This window comes from Sus scrofa, chromosome 4 (genome assembly GCF_054392235.1).
Source record: "Sus scrofa isolate SSC_HxYL_T2T_F1_AM1 chromosome 4, Sscrofa_HxYL_maternal_Yorkshire_Landrace_v2.0, whole genome shotgun sequence".
NCBI classification, from domain to species: domain Eukaryota; kingdom Metazoa; phylum Chordata; class Mammalia; order Artiodactyla; family Suidae; genus Sus; species Sus scrofa.
The window spans coordinates 25,248,417-25,264,633 of NC_139386.1; the positions used below are offsets into that span (position 1 = coordinate 25,248,417).

At 33.3% G+C, this 16,217-nt stretch overlaps 1 protein-coding gene across 5 annotated transcripts in view; it reads left to right on the forward strand.

The window, feature by feature from the left end:
- The window catches only part of CSMD3 (CUB and Sushi multiple domains 3), a 1,221,352-nt gene that overhangs the window by 508,221 nt on the left and 696,914 nt on the right, over positions 1–16,217 (forward strand). For all 5 annotated transcript variants that reach the window (XM_021090582.2, XM_021090584.2, XM_021090585.2 and 2 more), the window contains one exon: positions 1,666–1,753. In XM_021090582.2, coding sequence (XP_020946241.2) covers positions 1,666–1,753 — 88 coding nt within the window. The remainder of the gene's footprint in view (positions 1–1,665; positions 1,754–16,217) is intronic.

The window sequence follows — 16,217 nt, forward strand, 5'->3', positions numbered from 1 at the left end:
CATCAGTGATTAAGCTGGATTGGAGCATACACATGAAATGACTGAGAATTTTGGTTGGATGATCTAGTAGGTCATTGGAGGGTTAGGAAGGAACTTGGGAGAAAAAAAAATGACAAAATCATAGATTGGAGGTTCTTAGCAAAGAGGTAAATTTTCAAGCCATGAGGGAAATATAAAATATGAAGAACTCTAGGTGAGCACTTTGAATGTGCCCTCTGTATGTGATATCAGCCAAAGTAAGAGTGGCCAAAACAAAACGTAATAAACAACAACAACAACAACAAAAAAAAAAACAGAATAATAGCAAGTCAGCAGATGAAAAGCAAAAATATTACATACTTCATATGGATTGCTAAATATGTAATAAAGTTGGCAGTAATAAGGATATTATTGAAGGTATTTAAGGAATTGATTTTTATAGAATTTCATATTTAGTTGAAAAATATGACAGCTTTACCAGAGCTTTGCCTATTGGGTTATCATCTGATAGTTATCTTAATATCTGATAAATCAATTTGAGCAAGTAGAAAATCTGAACCAAAGGATGCAGGGTTCCAGTGATTCTCAACATTGACTCTACATTAGAAGCACCTTGAGTGCTGATAAAAAATAGAAACAAAACAACCACAACAAGAACTGAATCACGGGGCCCCCAAAGTAATTGCATTAGAATATCTAGACATAAAAGTAGGCATCTTTATTCTTTAAAAAGAGCTCTACAGAGGATTCTAATGCATAGTATAGGATGAAAACTATTTCCAGGTTTAGATTTTTTTTTTTCCTCTTTGGAATCTCTACTCAGTTCCTATTCTTTTCTTTAAAAAAGCAGATAAGTTGATGGAGCACAAAATAGAAATTAATCTCTAACTCACTATAACATTGAATTCATGAAACAATATCACTCAGATATTTCAAAATTTATCTGGTTTTATAATTTTCCCATTAAAAATATATCTTTGGTAATTATTTACTTGCTATGATCACATTCACTGAAAATATAATAAATCTTTTGTTAATTGGGTGTTCTGAAGAAACTGCTGAAAATGTGTACGATGGCTGAATAAAACATAGTCATATAAATTGCTAAAGAGTAAAGGCCCTTAATATGGTTTACAGCGTTATGTCATAATTCAGTGGCATTCTTGATAATTTTCACTATAGTTTTACTTTGGCATTGGCAGACTAAATTCTTTGTTATATACCTAATAAGAAGTGCTGAGACCCTTAAACTTTTTCCATAGGGTCTTATTTTTCTACTCCAACTTTAAAAATATCAGATACCCAAAGGACACTGTTGTAACTGCTAGTAACTTTTTTACTGCCAATAATTAGTGGAAACCCTGGCACTGATACCCTGGGAGTGAATATCCAGAGATTTCATAATTTGCTAGTAATTAAAAATAAAGTGTTAACTGCTAATGTGTTAATATTCAGAATAGTATGTCATCGAATTATGAACATGAAACTTATTTTCCTATATATCCATAAATAAAAAATGTTTGTTATTGGGTTATAAAATTATATTTTAATTTTCTATGTATAAAATAGTGATTACAATAACAAAATACAAGAATATATTTTATGTAAAATTTAAATGAATATCATCCTTGATTTTCTAACCATATATGTTTTGATTCTTTTCTTTTCTTTTTTCTATTGTTGCAGTAAATGAAGGAGGTATTAAGACAGCTTCCAATTTATGCCCAGATCCAGGAGAACCAGAAAATGGGAAGAGAGTTGGATCAGATTTTAGGTAATATTTCAAATTGTTTATTTCATTATTTATTTTGTTAAATTTTATTTTAATTTAAATTTTAATGTAACTAATAATTCAGAGATGAAGACCTGGTGACTTAAAAGTGTGGCAGCTAGACTTCACTGATGTGTTACCATTAATAATATTTCATTATTTTAAAGTGACTAAATATATAATATATCAACTATATTAGGGAACATTTTGAAATTTAAATGTTTAATTTCTTGCCGTGTAATTGAAAAATGATGGGATTTTTTTAATCTTTTGTTTATATTTTTTCTACTGTACAGCATGGTGATCCAGTTACATTTACATGTATACATTCTTTTTTTTTCAAATTATCAGGCTACATCATAAGTGACTAGACAAAGTTCCCAGTGCTACACAGCAGAATCCCATTACTAATCCATTCCAAAGGCAATAGTTTGCATCTATTTACCCCAAGCTCCCAATCCATCCCACTCCCTCCCCTTCCCCCTTGGCAACCACAAGTCTATTCTCCAAGTCCATAATTTTCTTTCTAGGGAAAGGTTCCTTTGTGCCCTATATTAGATTCCAGATATAAGTGATATCATATGGCATTTGACTTTCTCTTTCTGACTTACTTCACTCAGGATGAGAGTCTCTAGTTCCATCCATGTTGCTGCAAATGGCATGATTTTGTTCTTTTTTGTGGCTGAGTAGTATTCCATCATGTATATATACCACATCTTCCTAATTCAGTCATCTGTTGATGGACATTTGGGTTGCTTCCATGTTTTGGCTATTGTGAATAGAGCTGCAATGAACATGCAGGTTCATGTTTTTTTTTTGAGGAGAATTTTTGGCCAGATATATGCCCAAGAGTGGGATTGCTGAGATATATGGTAGTTCTATGTATAGTTTTCTAAGGCATCTCCATACTGCTCTGCACAGTGGTTATACCAGCTTACATTCCCACCAGCAGTGCAGGAGGGTTCACTTTTCTCCATACCCCCTCCAGCATTTGTTCTTTGTGGACTTGATGGCCCTTCTGACTGGTGTGAGGTAGTATCTCGTGGTAGTTTTGATTTGCATTTCTCTAATAACCAGGGATGTTGAGCATTTTTTCATGTGCTTGTTGGCCATCTGTATATCTTCCTTGGAGAAATGTCTGTTCAGGTCTTTTGCCCATTTTTCCATTGGATTGTTGGCTTTTTTGCTGTTGAGTTGTATAAGTTGTTTGTATATTCTGGAGATTAAGCCCTTGTCGGTTGCATCATTTGAAACTATTTTGTCCCCTTCTGTAAGTTGTGTTTTTATTTTCTTTTTGGTTTCCTTTGCTGTGCAAAAGCTTGTCAGTTTGATTAGGTGTCATTGTTGAATTTTTGCTCTTACTTCTGTTGCTTTGGAGACTGACCTGAGAAAACATTTGTAAGGTTGATGTCAGAGAATGTTTTGCCTGTGTTCTCTTCCAGGATTTTAATGGTGTCTTGTCTTAGATTTAAGTTTTTCAGCCATTTTGAGTTTATTTTCATTCATGGTGTGAGGGTGTGTTCTAGTTTCGTTGATTTGCAAGTAGCTGTCCAGGTTTTCCAGCAATACTTGCTGAAAAGACTGTCTTTTTCCCATTTTATATTCTTTCCTCTTTTGTCAAAGATTAATTGACCAAATTTCATTTGAAAGACGTGAATTTGAATTCAAAGTCTACTGCTTAGTAGTTATCATGGGAAGTTATTTAATCCTGCCTGAGTTTCCTCTTCTGCAACATGTAAATCAAATTTACCCCATATAATGGTGAGTTTCAAACAAGATACTGTGTATGAAACCTTCTTGCAAATAATCTATAAAAATTGTACATGTAATTTTTAGAAGTAAATGTAACTAAAATATTTACCTACTTACAACTAGCATTTATTTTTAAATTAGTGTTTATTTTAAAATTTGAGATTAAGTTTACTAACAACCTAGGAATTATGCAGTAAACTATGGTAACCATTAATTTATGCTATCAAATAATATATTTTTAATATTGAATTTTCAGTAATCCTCTAAGTGTTAACATTCTACAAATAAAAAAATGCAAAAATCTTATAAGATACTGAATGATAATTTAGTTAAGATTCACAAATACTTATTTTCACAAAGTATTCATAATATAGTAAATTTAAAATTGATAATGGTTGTAGTTACACATACCACATATTTACAATCTTTATTTCTTTTTATTGTTTGTATAAAGGGCAGATGATATACTAAAGAATATCCATGTGAGTAAAAATATAGTTCTTAGAATAAAGAGCTATGACAGTTTTGTCACCATGCAACATTCAAGTTGACTTAACATTATATTTTGATATACTCTGACTGAAAAACAATATTATTTCAACATGAGTAAAATTATAATTTGTAAAAATTTTGTGAAACTTTAGCCTAAAAATTAATATGGATGATAATATTTGAAAAGTCACATTAGATAAAATTTTATAGACAAAGTATAAACTTAATAAACTAAATGACTAAATTAAAAATCACCTAAATCTCTCAGACTCAATAATTAAAAATGATACTTTTTAGACTGCAAAGTGGTAAGCAATTTTATGTCTTCTTTATTATAACATGCTATAAGGTATTTATTATTTTATTCCCACTTTAAAAATGAGAACACTGAAGCTGTGTTTATCCACCTAATAATTTGATGAGACTGGAATTTGAACTCAGAACTTCCTGATTCCAGATTCTGACACCCTAACAGCAATACTGCATTATGCTTTGAAACCAAAGTTCACTCTCTCCCATTCTTGCCATAAACTATCTTGTCTGCTCCAAGATTTGGTTTCCTCAGATCTAAAAATGAGGATAATTATACCTGTTTCATAGAATTGAAGGGAAGATTACATGAGATAATGTATAGTAGTAATCATAAAGCTTGAGACAAATAAGTATTCAGCTTATTCTAGCTGCTGTTATTGTATGATATGATACAATAATTATATATTTTTATTTTTATTTTATTAATAATTATTAATATTTACTTCATCTCACTTTTTGCAAAAGCATGTGGTTTGTTGGGAATAAACTTATTAGTAATATGATGGGTTAAATAACCTCATAATGGATTTCAAATTATAAGACTATCTTGCAAACATGGTTCAAGCACTGTGATAGATGTTAGGCATCAAGAAGCTCACAATCAGGCTCAGATATAATATAGTCATTATAATTTAAGAATGTGTGAAATGTAGTGAACACACAGAAGAGGTATGGCATTTTTTAGTAGCTAGGAGATGAGGCAAAAGTTGAGCTAGGTCATGAAAGATGATTAGAATCTGGCATAGAGGGGAAGACAAATCCTGAGAAGAACATTTATGTATTTATATATCCATCATCTACATATTATTGTTTGCCTATTAGGTACCTGACCTATTAGGTTCCTGAGAAGAACATTTATGTATTTATATATCCATCATCTACATATTATTGTTTGCCTATTAGGTACCTATTAGGTACCAGGAACAAAATATACAAAAGCAGACATAGAACATGATCCCCATATTCCTTTAAATTTAATGGCCAAAAAGATAATAAACAAATAAGTAAATGCAAGATGTTATTTTAAATTTAAAGAAAAGTAATTTGAAGTGAGCTTTGGGGTAAATAGATGAAGAATATTGCCTTCGGGATGAATTAACAATGGGATCCTGCTGTGTAGCGCTGGGAACTCTTGTCTAGTCGCTTATGATAGAACATGTAATGTGAGAAAAAAGAATGTATACATGTAAGTGCAACTGGGTCACCATGCTGTACAGTATAAACAAATATGTATAAATAAATGATAAAAAAATAAAATAAAATAATTAAGCTTCTGTAAGAGAGATTAAAGACATCAGGGTGGGAACCTTCTCAATGTAAGATGTTCCCTCATTGATACCAGAAGGATTTTATGCTTTACAGGGGAAGGAGTTCATACTGAGCAAGAATATGATGAGCCAATCCAGGAAAATAAAGATCAGTGAATCTAAACTATAGAATGTAAGTAGGAGAAAAGCATAGAAGGAAACTGAGGATATGTGGAAAAACTAGATCTCTTCTTATGAGGAGGCAAACTGGCAGCCATTCAGCCTAATCTGGACTGAGGATATATTTTGTTTTAAACACAGTATTTTTAAAATATGGGAGCCAACATTTAAAAATCAGGAGATGCACACACACACACACACACACACACACACACACACACACACACAGATTTTTGTATTCCCTTTTTAGATTTGGCAGCTGAAACCAGCGTACCTTCATTGCAGCATCTGCTGGAACCAAATAACAGCTGCTCCCTTTAGGCTGAGCGAGCTCTCCGGTTTACCATGATCACCTCTAGGCTGTCTTACTCATTTAGGTCACCTACATATTATGGGATGCTGTAAAGAGTTGTGAGAGACGGAGTTAATCCAATTTACATTTTCAGTATATCATACTTTATACTTTGGATACATGGATTGAAGAAAATAGAAGTTTTAGTCAGAGGACTGCTGTAGTAGTCTGGGTTTAAAATGATAGAGACCTGGACTATGGTGATGGCAGTGAACTAGACAGAGTCATGATATCTTCTGAAGATAAAGTTCTCAGTGTCCAATGATAATTTGATATGGCAAGTAAGAAAAACATAAAAATGTATGATCCCTAAATTTCTTAGCTTGAATATCATGAGATTAGGATAAATTATTATATTTAATTAAGTGTGGAAATCTAGAGGTTTGAGGAGAAAAAAATAAGCGTCCTGTTTAGGGATTATAAACTTCAGATGACTTAGAGATTTCCAAGTGTCCATAGGTAAACATGCAGTTCAGAGATAGCAAGGGAAATCAGTATATAGATGTTATCAAAAATCTTAAAGAAGTGTGAGTAGATGTTATCAGTTCGACAGTATAGAAAGACAACAGAATCTATGACGGCCCAGATATTTATGCTGTTTTACTTGATGGAATTTAAGAAGCTATCAGAGGGATGTGAATGAAGCAAGAAAAGGACTTCCTTTAGCAAGGGTCAGAAGTGTTTAATACAATTGAAAAATTGAGAATGATAAGGACAGAAGACTGTCTCAAATTTGACAATATGAAAGTTGTTGATAGGAGTGATTTCATTGAAGTGACAGATGTTGAGACAAATTGAAATAAGCTGAGGAGTGAATAGAGACAGTTCAGATGGGTAATAACTTTGGAACATTGAATTGCATGAAGCAGAATAATAGGGCAGTTCTGTAGTCATTAGGGAATTAAAAGAGATGTTTTTAGAGATACAAAAACCTGATCATGTTTATTTGTTGATAGAAATAATTCTGTATTGATAATAGAAAAGAGAGGATATAAGTAAGAACATAATTTTTGGATAAAACAAATAGGATCCCAGGACAGGTAGAAGAATTATTTTAACAGTAGCAGGAAGGAAGATAGGAAAGTAGAGAGGAGATGCTACTAGGCTTGCAGATTTCGTGATGGGGAAAGGAGAGAGCTCATATTTAATATTTTTATTTGGTAATACTGTATCTGTGAGAAAAAAATTTTTTAAAAATGTTTATGTATATAGTTTGACGGAAGGAGAGAGTGATTGGGATATATGGGAGAGGAACTTTGAGAGAAAAACTGGAAATAATTGTTATCAAAAGTGAAAGGGCAAGTTTGATATAGATATATTGCCTTGCCAAGTAATTTTGAATGTTCCTTTAAGATAGATGATAATGAATCTGCCTACTTATATTATTTCTATCTAGAATTACTAAGCTTTTCAGGTAAAAGCATTAAAGGAATTGTACAAACGCATGATAAAACTCGGTGCATTCAGGAAATTGCTAGTGATTCTTCTAGGCATAACAATTAAAAACAGGAATCTGGAGCAAAAAAATCTTCAAGCAGAGATATAGGTTGGGAGAGCTCTACAAGAGGGAATGGATTAGATTGTCTTTCCAGTTCAGTTTCAGCTATTCACAGCACCAAATCAGAAACAGCAGCTGAAATATTTTTATATTAATCTGTTTTAGTAGGAAAAAGAACTTTTTGGGTGTTTTAAAAGCATAAAACAATGACCATAACTTGGATGCAAATCTATGGGATGTACTCAAAAGAATAAAAAAGGGAAAGCCAGTAAAGGAATAAAAATCCCTGACAAAAGATATACTGTATCAGCTCATCTGAAAGAATATACTTTTAGTCAGGGCTAGAGTTAACTCTCTTTTACTGAGCCTCTATCTCAAAGGAAAATTAGCCCCTGTGAAGCAGATACACAGTGAATCACCACCTCCACATATAAAAACAAGACACTATTGGGTTGAAGTATCAGTTTTTTCCTGTAAATATTCAAACAAACAAGCAAACACCTCATGGCATGCTCTCCTGTTGCCCTTTACCTGTTTAATCTGTGTAATACTCCCATTCTTTGAGGTACCAGGGTTCACACATTTATGCAATTTAGCAAACATCCAGGCAAGGGAAAGAAGTCAGTCTCCACTACCATTTAGTGCCTCTTTACTCACTGAATCATCTTCTTGAAGCCTCCCTTCTAATTGGGTTGAGGTAGGAGTGGGGATCACCCACTCAAAGGCTTCAACTCCCTTGCAGAAATTATACCTGTGAATTTTCCATTAATTGATATCCTCACATCTCCTGATATATCCTCCCAAGACTAAAGCTGGGTGTTATTCTAATGATCTTGAGTGAAATGCATTTTAATGTATTTTATTTATTTATTTATATTATTATGATTTTTATTTTTTCCATTATACCTGGTTTACAGTGTTCTGTCAATTTTTTACTGTACAGCAAAGTGACCCAGTTATACATACATGTATACATTCCTTTTCCTCACATTATCAGCTCCATCATAAGTGAGGGAGTGAGATGGATTGGGCATTTTAATATATTTTAAATAAATTCTACACACATATTCTAAAATTTCTCTTTTAGAATGTGTGAGCACATATCCTCATTTATCAGCCCTGAAGCTTCAGCTAAATCTGAGACAACAGGAAATGTCTCATTTATTAACATACTTTTCCATAAATGATTATTTCCCAGGAAGGAAAATAACTGTGAAAAAGGTCCTGTTCCATCTGTGAGTATGAAAAGTTGATGAGGACCTTACCATAGAAAAAAGCTTGAATGAATGAATGGGAATTCTAATAACAGAACATTAAGCTGTGTATAAGCCTCATTTATTAACATTTCATCCATAAATACTTGTTTCTTTAATCTTGAAGATTATTTGACTTCTAAAATAAGCACACATATACATAAAGGTAAATATAAAACAACTTTTTTAGCTTCTTAGCTATTAAGAACATACTTTTATCTGTTATTTATACCTTAAAAAAATACAAACACAATTTCTCAAGATTTGCCAGTCACCATTGTTAGTCTAATAGCAGCAGCTAAATGTATTGACATAGGATTTAAGGAAAATAATTCTTGCACAGTGAACTAGAATTGAGGTATTATTTTCAAGTGCAATATTATTTTCTTTATAACTCAAAAAATTATTTAGGTGGTAGGGTGGCTTCTACTTTTTTTTTTTTTTTGATTGGAAGTGCCATTTCCCAGCAAACCAGACTTAAATCTTAGTAATTATAAGCTGCCAGAGATAGGGTGGGGATAGGGGCCAGACAGGAAAATAAGAACAGTTGATTACAGTACCAAGGACCACTGAATTTTCTTTTGAAGTATATCTAGGGTCCGAACCCTCATCCATTGCTACTTCCATGCTTTTAGCTCAGATTTGAACTACTTCAAGAGACACCTAGTGAGTCTTCAGGCTTCAGGGCTTCATATATCACTCAATACAATCAATAAACCACCAAAACCATCAATAAAAATATAGAAATTAATTGATTAGAATCAAAATTCTAGTATCTTTTGGTCTGGATATTTGGAGGCTAAGAGAGAAGGAATGCAATTAAAAGTTTTTGCATTTTTGTTTGTTTTTTAACTTAACCAGACATTACAAAAACTAGTTAGAACTGCTTTGAAATTTGAAGCAGGTCACTTCTTTTATATCACCTGCCATCCTATAATAAAATAACATTGCCTTTTCTATCCTTCTGCCTCATACTATTTATATATCAACACTGAAGTAATATATATGTATTTGTTTCTTTTTATGTTTTTTGTCAAGCCACACGAGAATATCAGCACTAACAGTCCATGGCCTTTGTTTGGTATAGTATCAACTACATTGATAGATAAGTTTTAGCCACTCAAAAGTGATTTTTTTAAAACAAATGGGATCTTAAGACATTGATGAAATCACTAATCTTTTAAGATTTAGAATATATAAAGCACTTTATTATTTTTTAACTCAGTGAATTTTATTACATTTATAGTTGTACAATGATCATCACAATCCAATTTTACAGCATTTCCATTGCATTTATTTCTAATGTGAGATGGTTTTATAGGGCTGTGACTGCAAGGCTGTGGTAGAATGGTTGGCATGATCTACGGAGAAGAGAAGAAAAAAGGAAAGAAAAGTTCAAGGACTTGAGAGGCAAGGATGCAGTCATGATCTACTTGTGTGTCCATCGATTCAGGAATTAGAGCAGGAGTAGCACTGGAGAGGACACCTTTGAGCCAGAAGCTAGAATCTAGGCAAATGAGCGGGTCAGCAGAGTTATCAGCTACTGTGTGATATATGATGATGTGAGACTCAGGTTGGTGTTTTTAGGGAAGAGGGAGGGAAAAATGTCTGAAAGCAATTAGAAACAAGGATGACACCTCATCTCCAGGCTCAAAGATCTGAAGGCTACAAGAGGAAAAGCAGTCTCCAGTTGGGAGGTGGCTGATAGGGTGTTCTCAAGGGAAATCCAGGTTTTGATGAGAGCAAAAGGGGGAAGCGAATGTTCCCAAAGAACTGTTTGTGAAAATAGAGGTGTGGCAGCTGGCCACCAAGATAACAGCATCCTTGCCTCCTTGTATTTAAGCCTTTTTTTCAGTCCCTTTCCCATATGAATCAGCTGACCTGAGTGACTAAAGCACTTTATTTTTTACATTTCTTATGGTGGCACCTGCAGTGTATGCAAGGTCCTGGGCTAGGGATTGAATCTGAGCCACAGCCGTAGCCTGTGCCACAGGTGTGGCAATGACATATCCTTAACCCACTGCTCTCGGCTGGGGATTGAACCCATGCCGCCACAGAGACTACACCAGATCTTTTAACAAGCTGCACCACAGCAGAAACTCCTACAATATATAAAACACTTTAAAAACAGAAAACTAGGTTGATATAACCACAGTTTTGCCTCACAATGCATATAAATATTATTTTTGGAATATATTTAAAATACTGCAGCAAAAATATACTTTTAAAAAGGCGTATAAAAACTTTAAAGAACAAATTAAATGCAAAGTTAGCTGAAGAATAGTAAAAAGTAGTATAGAAATAAATGAAATCGAAAGCAAGAAATAGAAAATGAATTTTTAAAAATCTGGTTCTTTGAAAAGATCAATAAAATTGACAATATCTAGTCAGGCTAACCAGAAACAGGGAGGGAGAGAAATTGAGAGAAGAGAAAGAAGAATCACAATCCATTAATGTTTAAGGGATAATACAGAAATATTATGAACAACTCTGTTATGCCTACAAATTTGATAACTTAGATAATATTGTCAAATTTCTTGAAAAATTTTTATCCATAAATTCACACAAAGATAAATAAATCATCTGACTGTCCTAAAACTATTAAGGAAATTTAATCAATAGTTAGCAACCTTCCAAAGTAGAAAGCAAAAAGCCAAAATTGCATTACTGATAATTTTAACAAACATTTAAAGAAGAAATGAAACCAACTCTGTATAGTCTCTTCCAGAAAAAAACAGAATCAGAGGGAATACTTTCTAATTCATTTTATGAGGCCTCACTACCCTAATATCAAATTCAGAGACATTACTAGGAAGGAAAAATCTCAGACCAATATGTCTGGCAAGCATAGATGCAAAATTTTTCAACAAAATATTAGCAAATTTAATCCAACAGTTTATAAAAAGAATTAAACACTATGACTAAGTGGAATTTATTCCAGGTATAGAAAGCTGACTTGACATTGAAAACTCAAGTCATCACATAGGTGGACTAAAAAAGAACATCATATCACATTGCAATAGAATGAAGAAAAAATATTTGACAAAATTGAACACTAACAGAAAACTGGGAAGAAAAGAGAACTTCATCAACCTGATGAAGAAAATCTACTACTACAGACCTGCAGCTAACATGATACTCAGTGGTAAAAAACTTTTTCCCAGGATCAAGAACAGAACAAAGATTTCTATTCACCACTCTATTTAATATCATCCTGGGAGTCCTAGCTAATACACTAAGACATGAAAAGGAAATAAAAGGTTACAAATTTGGAAGGGAGAGATTAAACACATTTTTTTTTTGCAGATTTTATGATTGTGTAAAAAGTTCTAAAGAATCAACAAATAAATTGTCGAACTAGTGATTTTAACAAGATTTCATGATACAAGGTTGATATACAAAAGTTAATTGTTTTCATGTATGCTTGCAATGAACAAGTCAAATTTGAAATTAAAAACACAGTAATAATTAAAAGCACATTAGCACAAAAAGAAAAAGAAAAAATACTTAGGTTTAGGTATAATGAAATATTTATAAGATCTATATGAGGAAAATTACAAAATTCTGATTAAAAAAATTAAAGAGAAAGTTACTTTTGGTAAAGTAGCAAAGTCAATTCAATGAAGATTGACTAGTCCCTCTCTTTTTTAAATAGTGATAGAACAACTGGACATGCAAAAATAATGAATCCAGGGATAGGTCTTACACCCATCACAGAGATTAACTTTAAATGTATCATAAACCTAAATATAAAATGCAACTGTAAAAGGTTCAGAAGATAATGTAGGAAAACTTTTAGATGGCCATGGGTTTGGTGATAATGTTTTAGATATGACACCAAAAGCACAATCCATGAAAGAAATAATTTGTAAGTTGGGCTTAATTAAAATGAAAACTTCTGACTTGTGAAGAGGAAACAAAATGACAAGTCACATACTGGTAAAAAAATAAAAAAATAAAAATAAAAAAAAATTGCAAATCACATATTAGATAAAGTACTTTTAACCAAAATATACCAAAAAGTCTTAAAAGTCACAATCCAATTATACAGTAGGCAAAGATCCTGAACAGATGCTTCACCAAAGAAAATACTGAAAATGGCAATTAGGCATATTAAAAAATGTGCATCAGCATATATCATTAGATACACTGATACTACTTAGAGCTATTAGAATGGTCTAAATTCAAAGCACTGAGAGTACCAGCTGCTGGCAAGGAAGTGGAGAAACAAGAACTCTAATTTATTGTTGAGGGGAATGCAAAATTGTAAAGCCATTTTGGAAGACATTCTGCTAGTGTTTAAAATAGTAAACTTAGAATTACCATATGATCTAGCAGTCTCATTCCTTAATGTTTATTCAAATGAGTTGAAAACATTTCCACTTAAAAACGTGCACGTGGGAGTTCTGGTTGTGGCTTAGAAGTTAGCGAACCCAACTAGCATCCATGAGGATACAGGTTCAATCCCTGGCCTCGCTCAGTGGATTAAGGATCCAGCATTGCCATGAGCTGTGGTGTAGGTCGCAGACACAGCTCTGATCCCTGTTGCTGTGGCCCGGCGGCTACAACTCCGATTGGACCCCTAGCCTGGGAACTTCTCTATGCTGTGGGTGTGGGCCTAAAAATACAAAAAAGATTAAAAAAAAATCCTGCACATGAATATTTATAGAAATATTATTCATAGTTGCCAACCAGTATGTGAATTGGAACCCCATCAGTGTTTACATTTATAAACTGTGGCAGATCAAAACATTGGAGTATTACTGAGCAATAAAATAAAATGTTATCCAGCTATGAAATACATGAAGAAACCTTAAATAAATGTGTATTACTGTGTAAAAGATTCCAGTTTTCAAAATGTATGATTGCAAGTATTTGACATTATGGAAAAAGATCAAACTATCCAGACAGTGGAAAGATCAGTGATTGCTATGGGTTCCTTGGGAACCCAGGGTGAGGGATGACTAGGTGGTGTCTAAAACTCATTGGAGTCCTGTGAAACTATTCTGTTTGAGACCATACAGGTGAATACATAACATTATGTATTTGTCAAACCCCATAGAATTCAGAGTGAACACTAATACAAATATGGACTTTAATTAATTACAGAGCAGTATTGCTTTGGTTCATCAACTGTAACAAATGTAAGATGTTAGTAATAGAACTGTGTAATTTGTGTGTTGTGTTGGGGGGAAAAGTATATGTATTTTCTTTGAATTTTTTTCTATAAACCTGAAATCGCTCTAAAATATGGAGTTTGTTAAAAATTAAATGAAACCATACAGGCAATTTTGTATTTTGAACCAAGTGATACACACACACACATACACACACACACACACACACACACACACACACACACACACACACACGCATGCACACACATACATGCATATATTCTTTTGACTATCTTATTAAAATACTTTTCTAAAATATTGGTATAATAGCCTCAAACACTTCATTTTCCTAGCATGGCAATGCTTTCTGAGAAGAAAAGAAAAGAGATATTTCAAATGAAACATGCATTCGTTGACAGATATGAACAGTTGCTCCATCTCAGTTTCCATGGCCACAATCCTAGTTCACCCTTTGTTTACACATTTTTAGATGATTGTAATGTCAACTTTACTGGTTGCAGGTTCTTCCCCTTTTCATTCTTGTATATGGTATTATCACATTAGTCTTAAAAAATCTAATAAAGTTTTTTTCCAGCTAAAACACTAACAGAGCTTTCTTATATACTGCTTATACACAAATTAGTCAATTTTGGCATTCAGAACACCTCTCTTACCAAAGTTACCCTCCAGCCATTTTTTATGGTGGCAAATGACCTCACATAGGTGGCCTCAAGTATGTCTGATTTTCCCTGACTTCTTCACTCAGTTTTGTTGTTTCTTCCTCTTGGAATATTCTACCGCAGTATTTTTGTCTTAAACGTTCTTCAAGGACTCACTCGGAATCCTCCTTGGTAAAGCTTTTCTTATTTCTCTAATCTGTTACAATCTGGTTAACTCCCCTACTTTTGTGTGCTTTCATTGCAGTACTTAAAATATTTTTCTTGGCTTTTAGAAATTTTTCTTTCTTTTTTTTTTTTTTTTTTGGCTTTTTGCCATTTCTTGGGCCACTCCTGCGGCATATGGAGGTTCCCAGGCTAGGAGGTGGATCGGAGCTGCAGCCACCAGCCTACACCAGAGCCACAGCAACTCAGGATCCAAGCCGCGTCTGCAACCTACACCACAGCTCACGGCAATGCCGGATCCTTAACCCACTGACCAAGGCCAGGGATCGAACCTGCAACCCCATGGCCCCTAGTCAGATTCGTCGACCACTGAGCCACGACGGGAACTCCTAGAAACTTTTCTAAGTGTAAAATCCTAGGAATCAGAAATAGGATGGTTCATATTTCTGTATGGCTGATGAAGGGAGTTCAATAAATATAGTAAGTCAAATTGCTTAAGACTTTAGCAGCTTTAGCATTTTTCCATTAATTTCTCTGATCACATTACCTTATAGCAGGACTTCAAACTCATTTTAAAATTAAATGACTTACAGGCAGCAGTTGTTAAAACAGAAACATTCTTGTGTGCACAAAATCAATGTTTTTTTATAATCACTGAGGAAATATGTAAGGAAATCCTTGGAGAAGTAAGGCGTCTTATAGACTTGCTGATTTTTACTTATCATTCTATGATTTAATCTCCGAAGTGAGAGTCTCAGAATCTGTGTTTTGAAATCTTAAAAGCTTGGTTTCTAACTTGAAATTCCATGGAACATAACAAGTTTTTAAGGGAGAAATTCTTCCAAAGAGGTATATAAGCTGCCAGCAATTTCAATGTTGAAAAATAACAAAATTTAAATATCTTTTAAAATTATAGCCAATGTTTTAGAAAACTCAGCCTCTGAGATTCTTAAGTTACATAGACTTTTCTTCTGCAGGTAAGGCCTTGTTCTGATGCTTTCCCTTTCAGGAGATTGTCACTCAGTAGGGACATGAATTTATCTTCTTGAAAAATAATGTTGGATCCAAAATTTGGGGTTTTTTTGGATTATTAAATCACTGCTAAATCTTTGGAGTGAAATAGCAAGGAATATGCTTCTCATGTGGTAATACTAGAATGCTGCTATAGTTTACATAAGGCTGATTATTGTGATGTAAATCTAACACACTTTTTAAAATGTGGACCCGTCTTCACCTGTTTTCTTAGCACAGGATTTCTGAAATTGGTAGTATATATCTGACTTTGTAATTGCAAAAAGATCATTAATAAAAACTTCCAAAGATGTTTGATCTTTTCCCACAAAAATCTTCTAAAAAATAGCCTGTGCGTGTAGCACTTCCTTCTTTACTACACAGCTATTTCCTAATATTTTGTAATCTGGC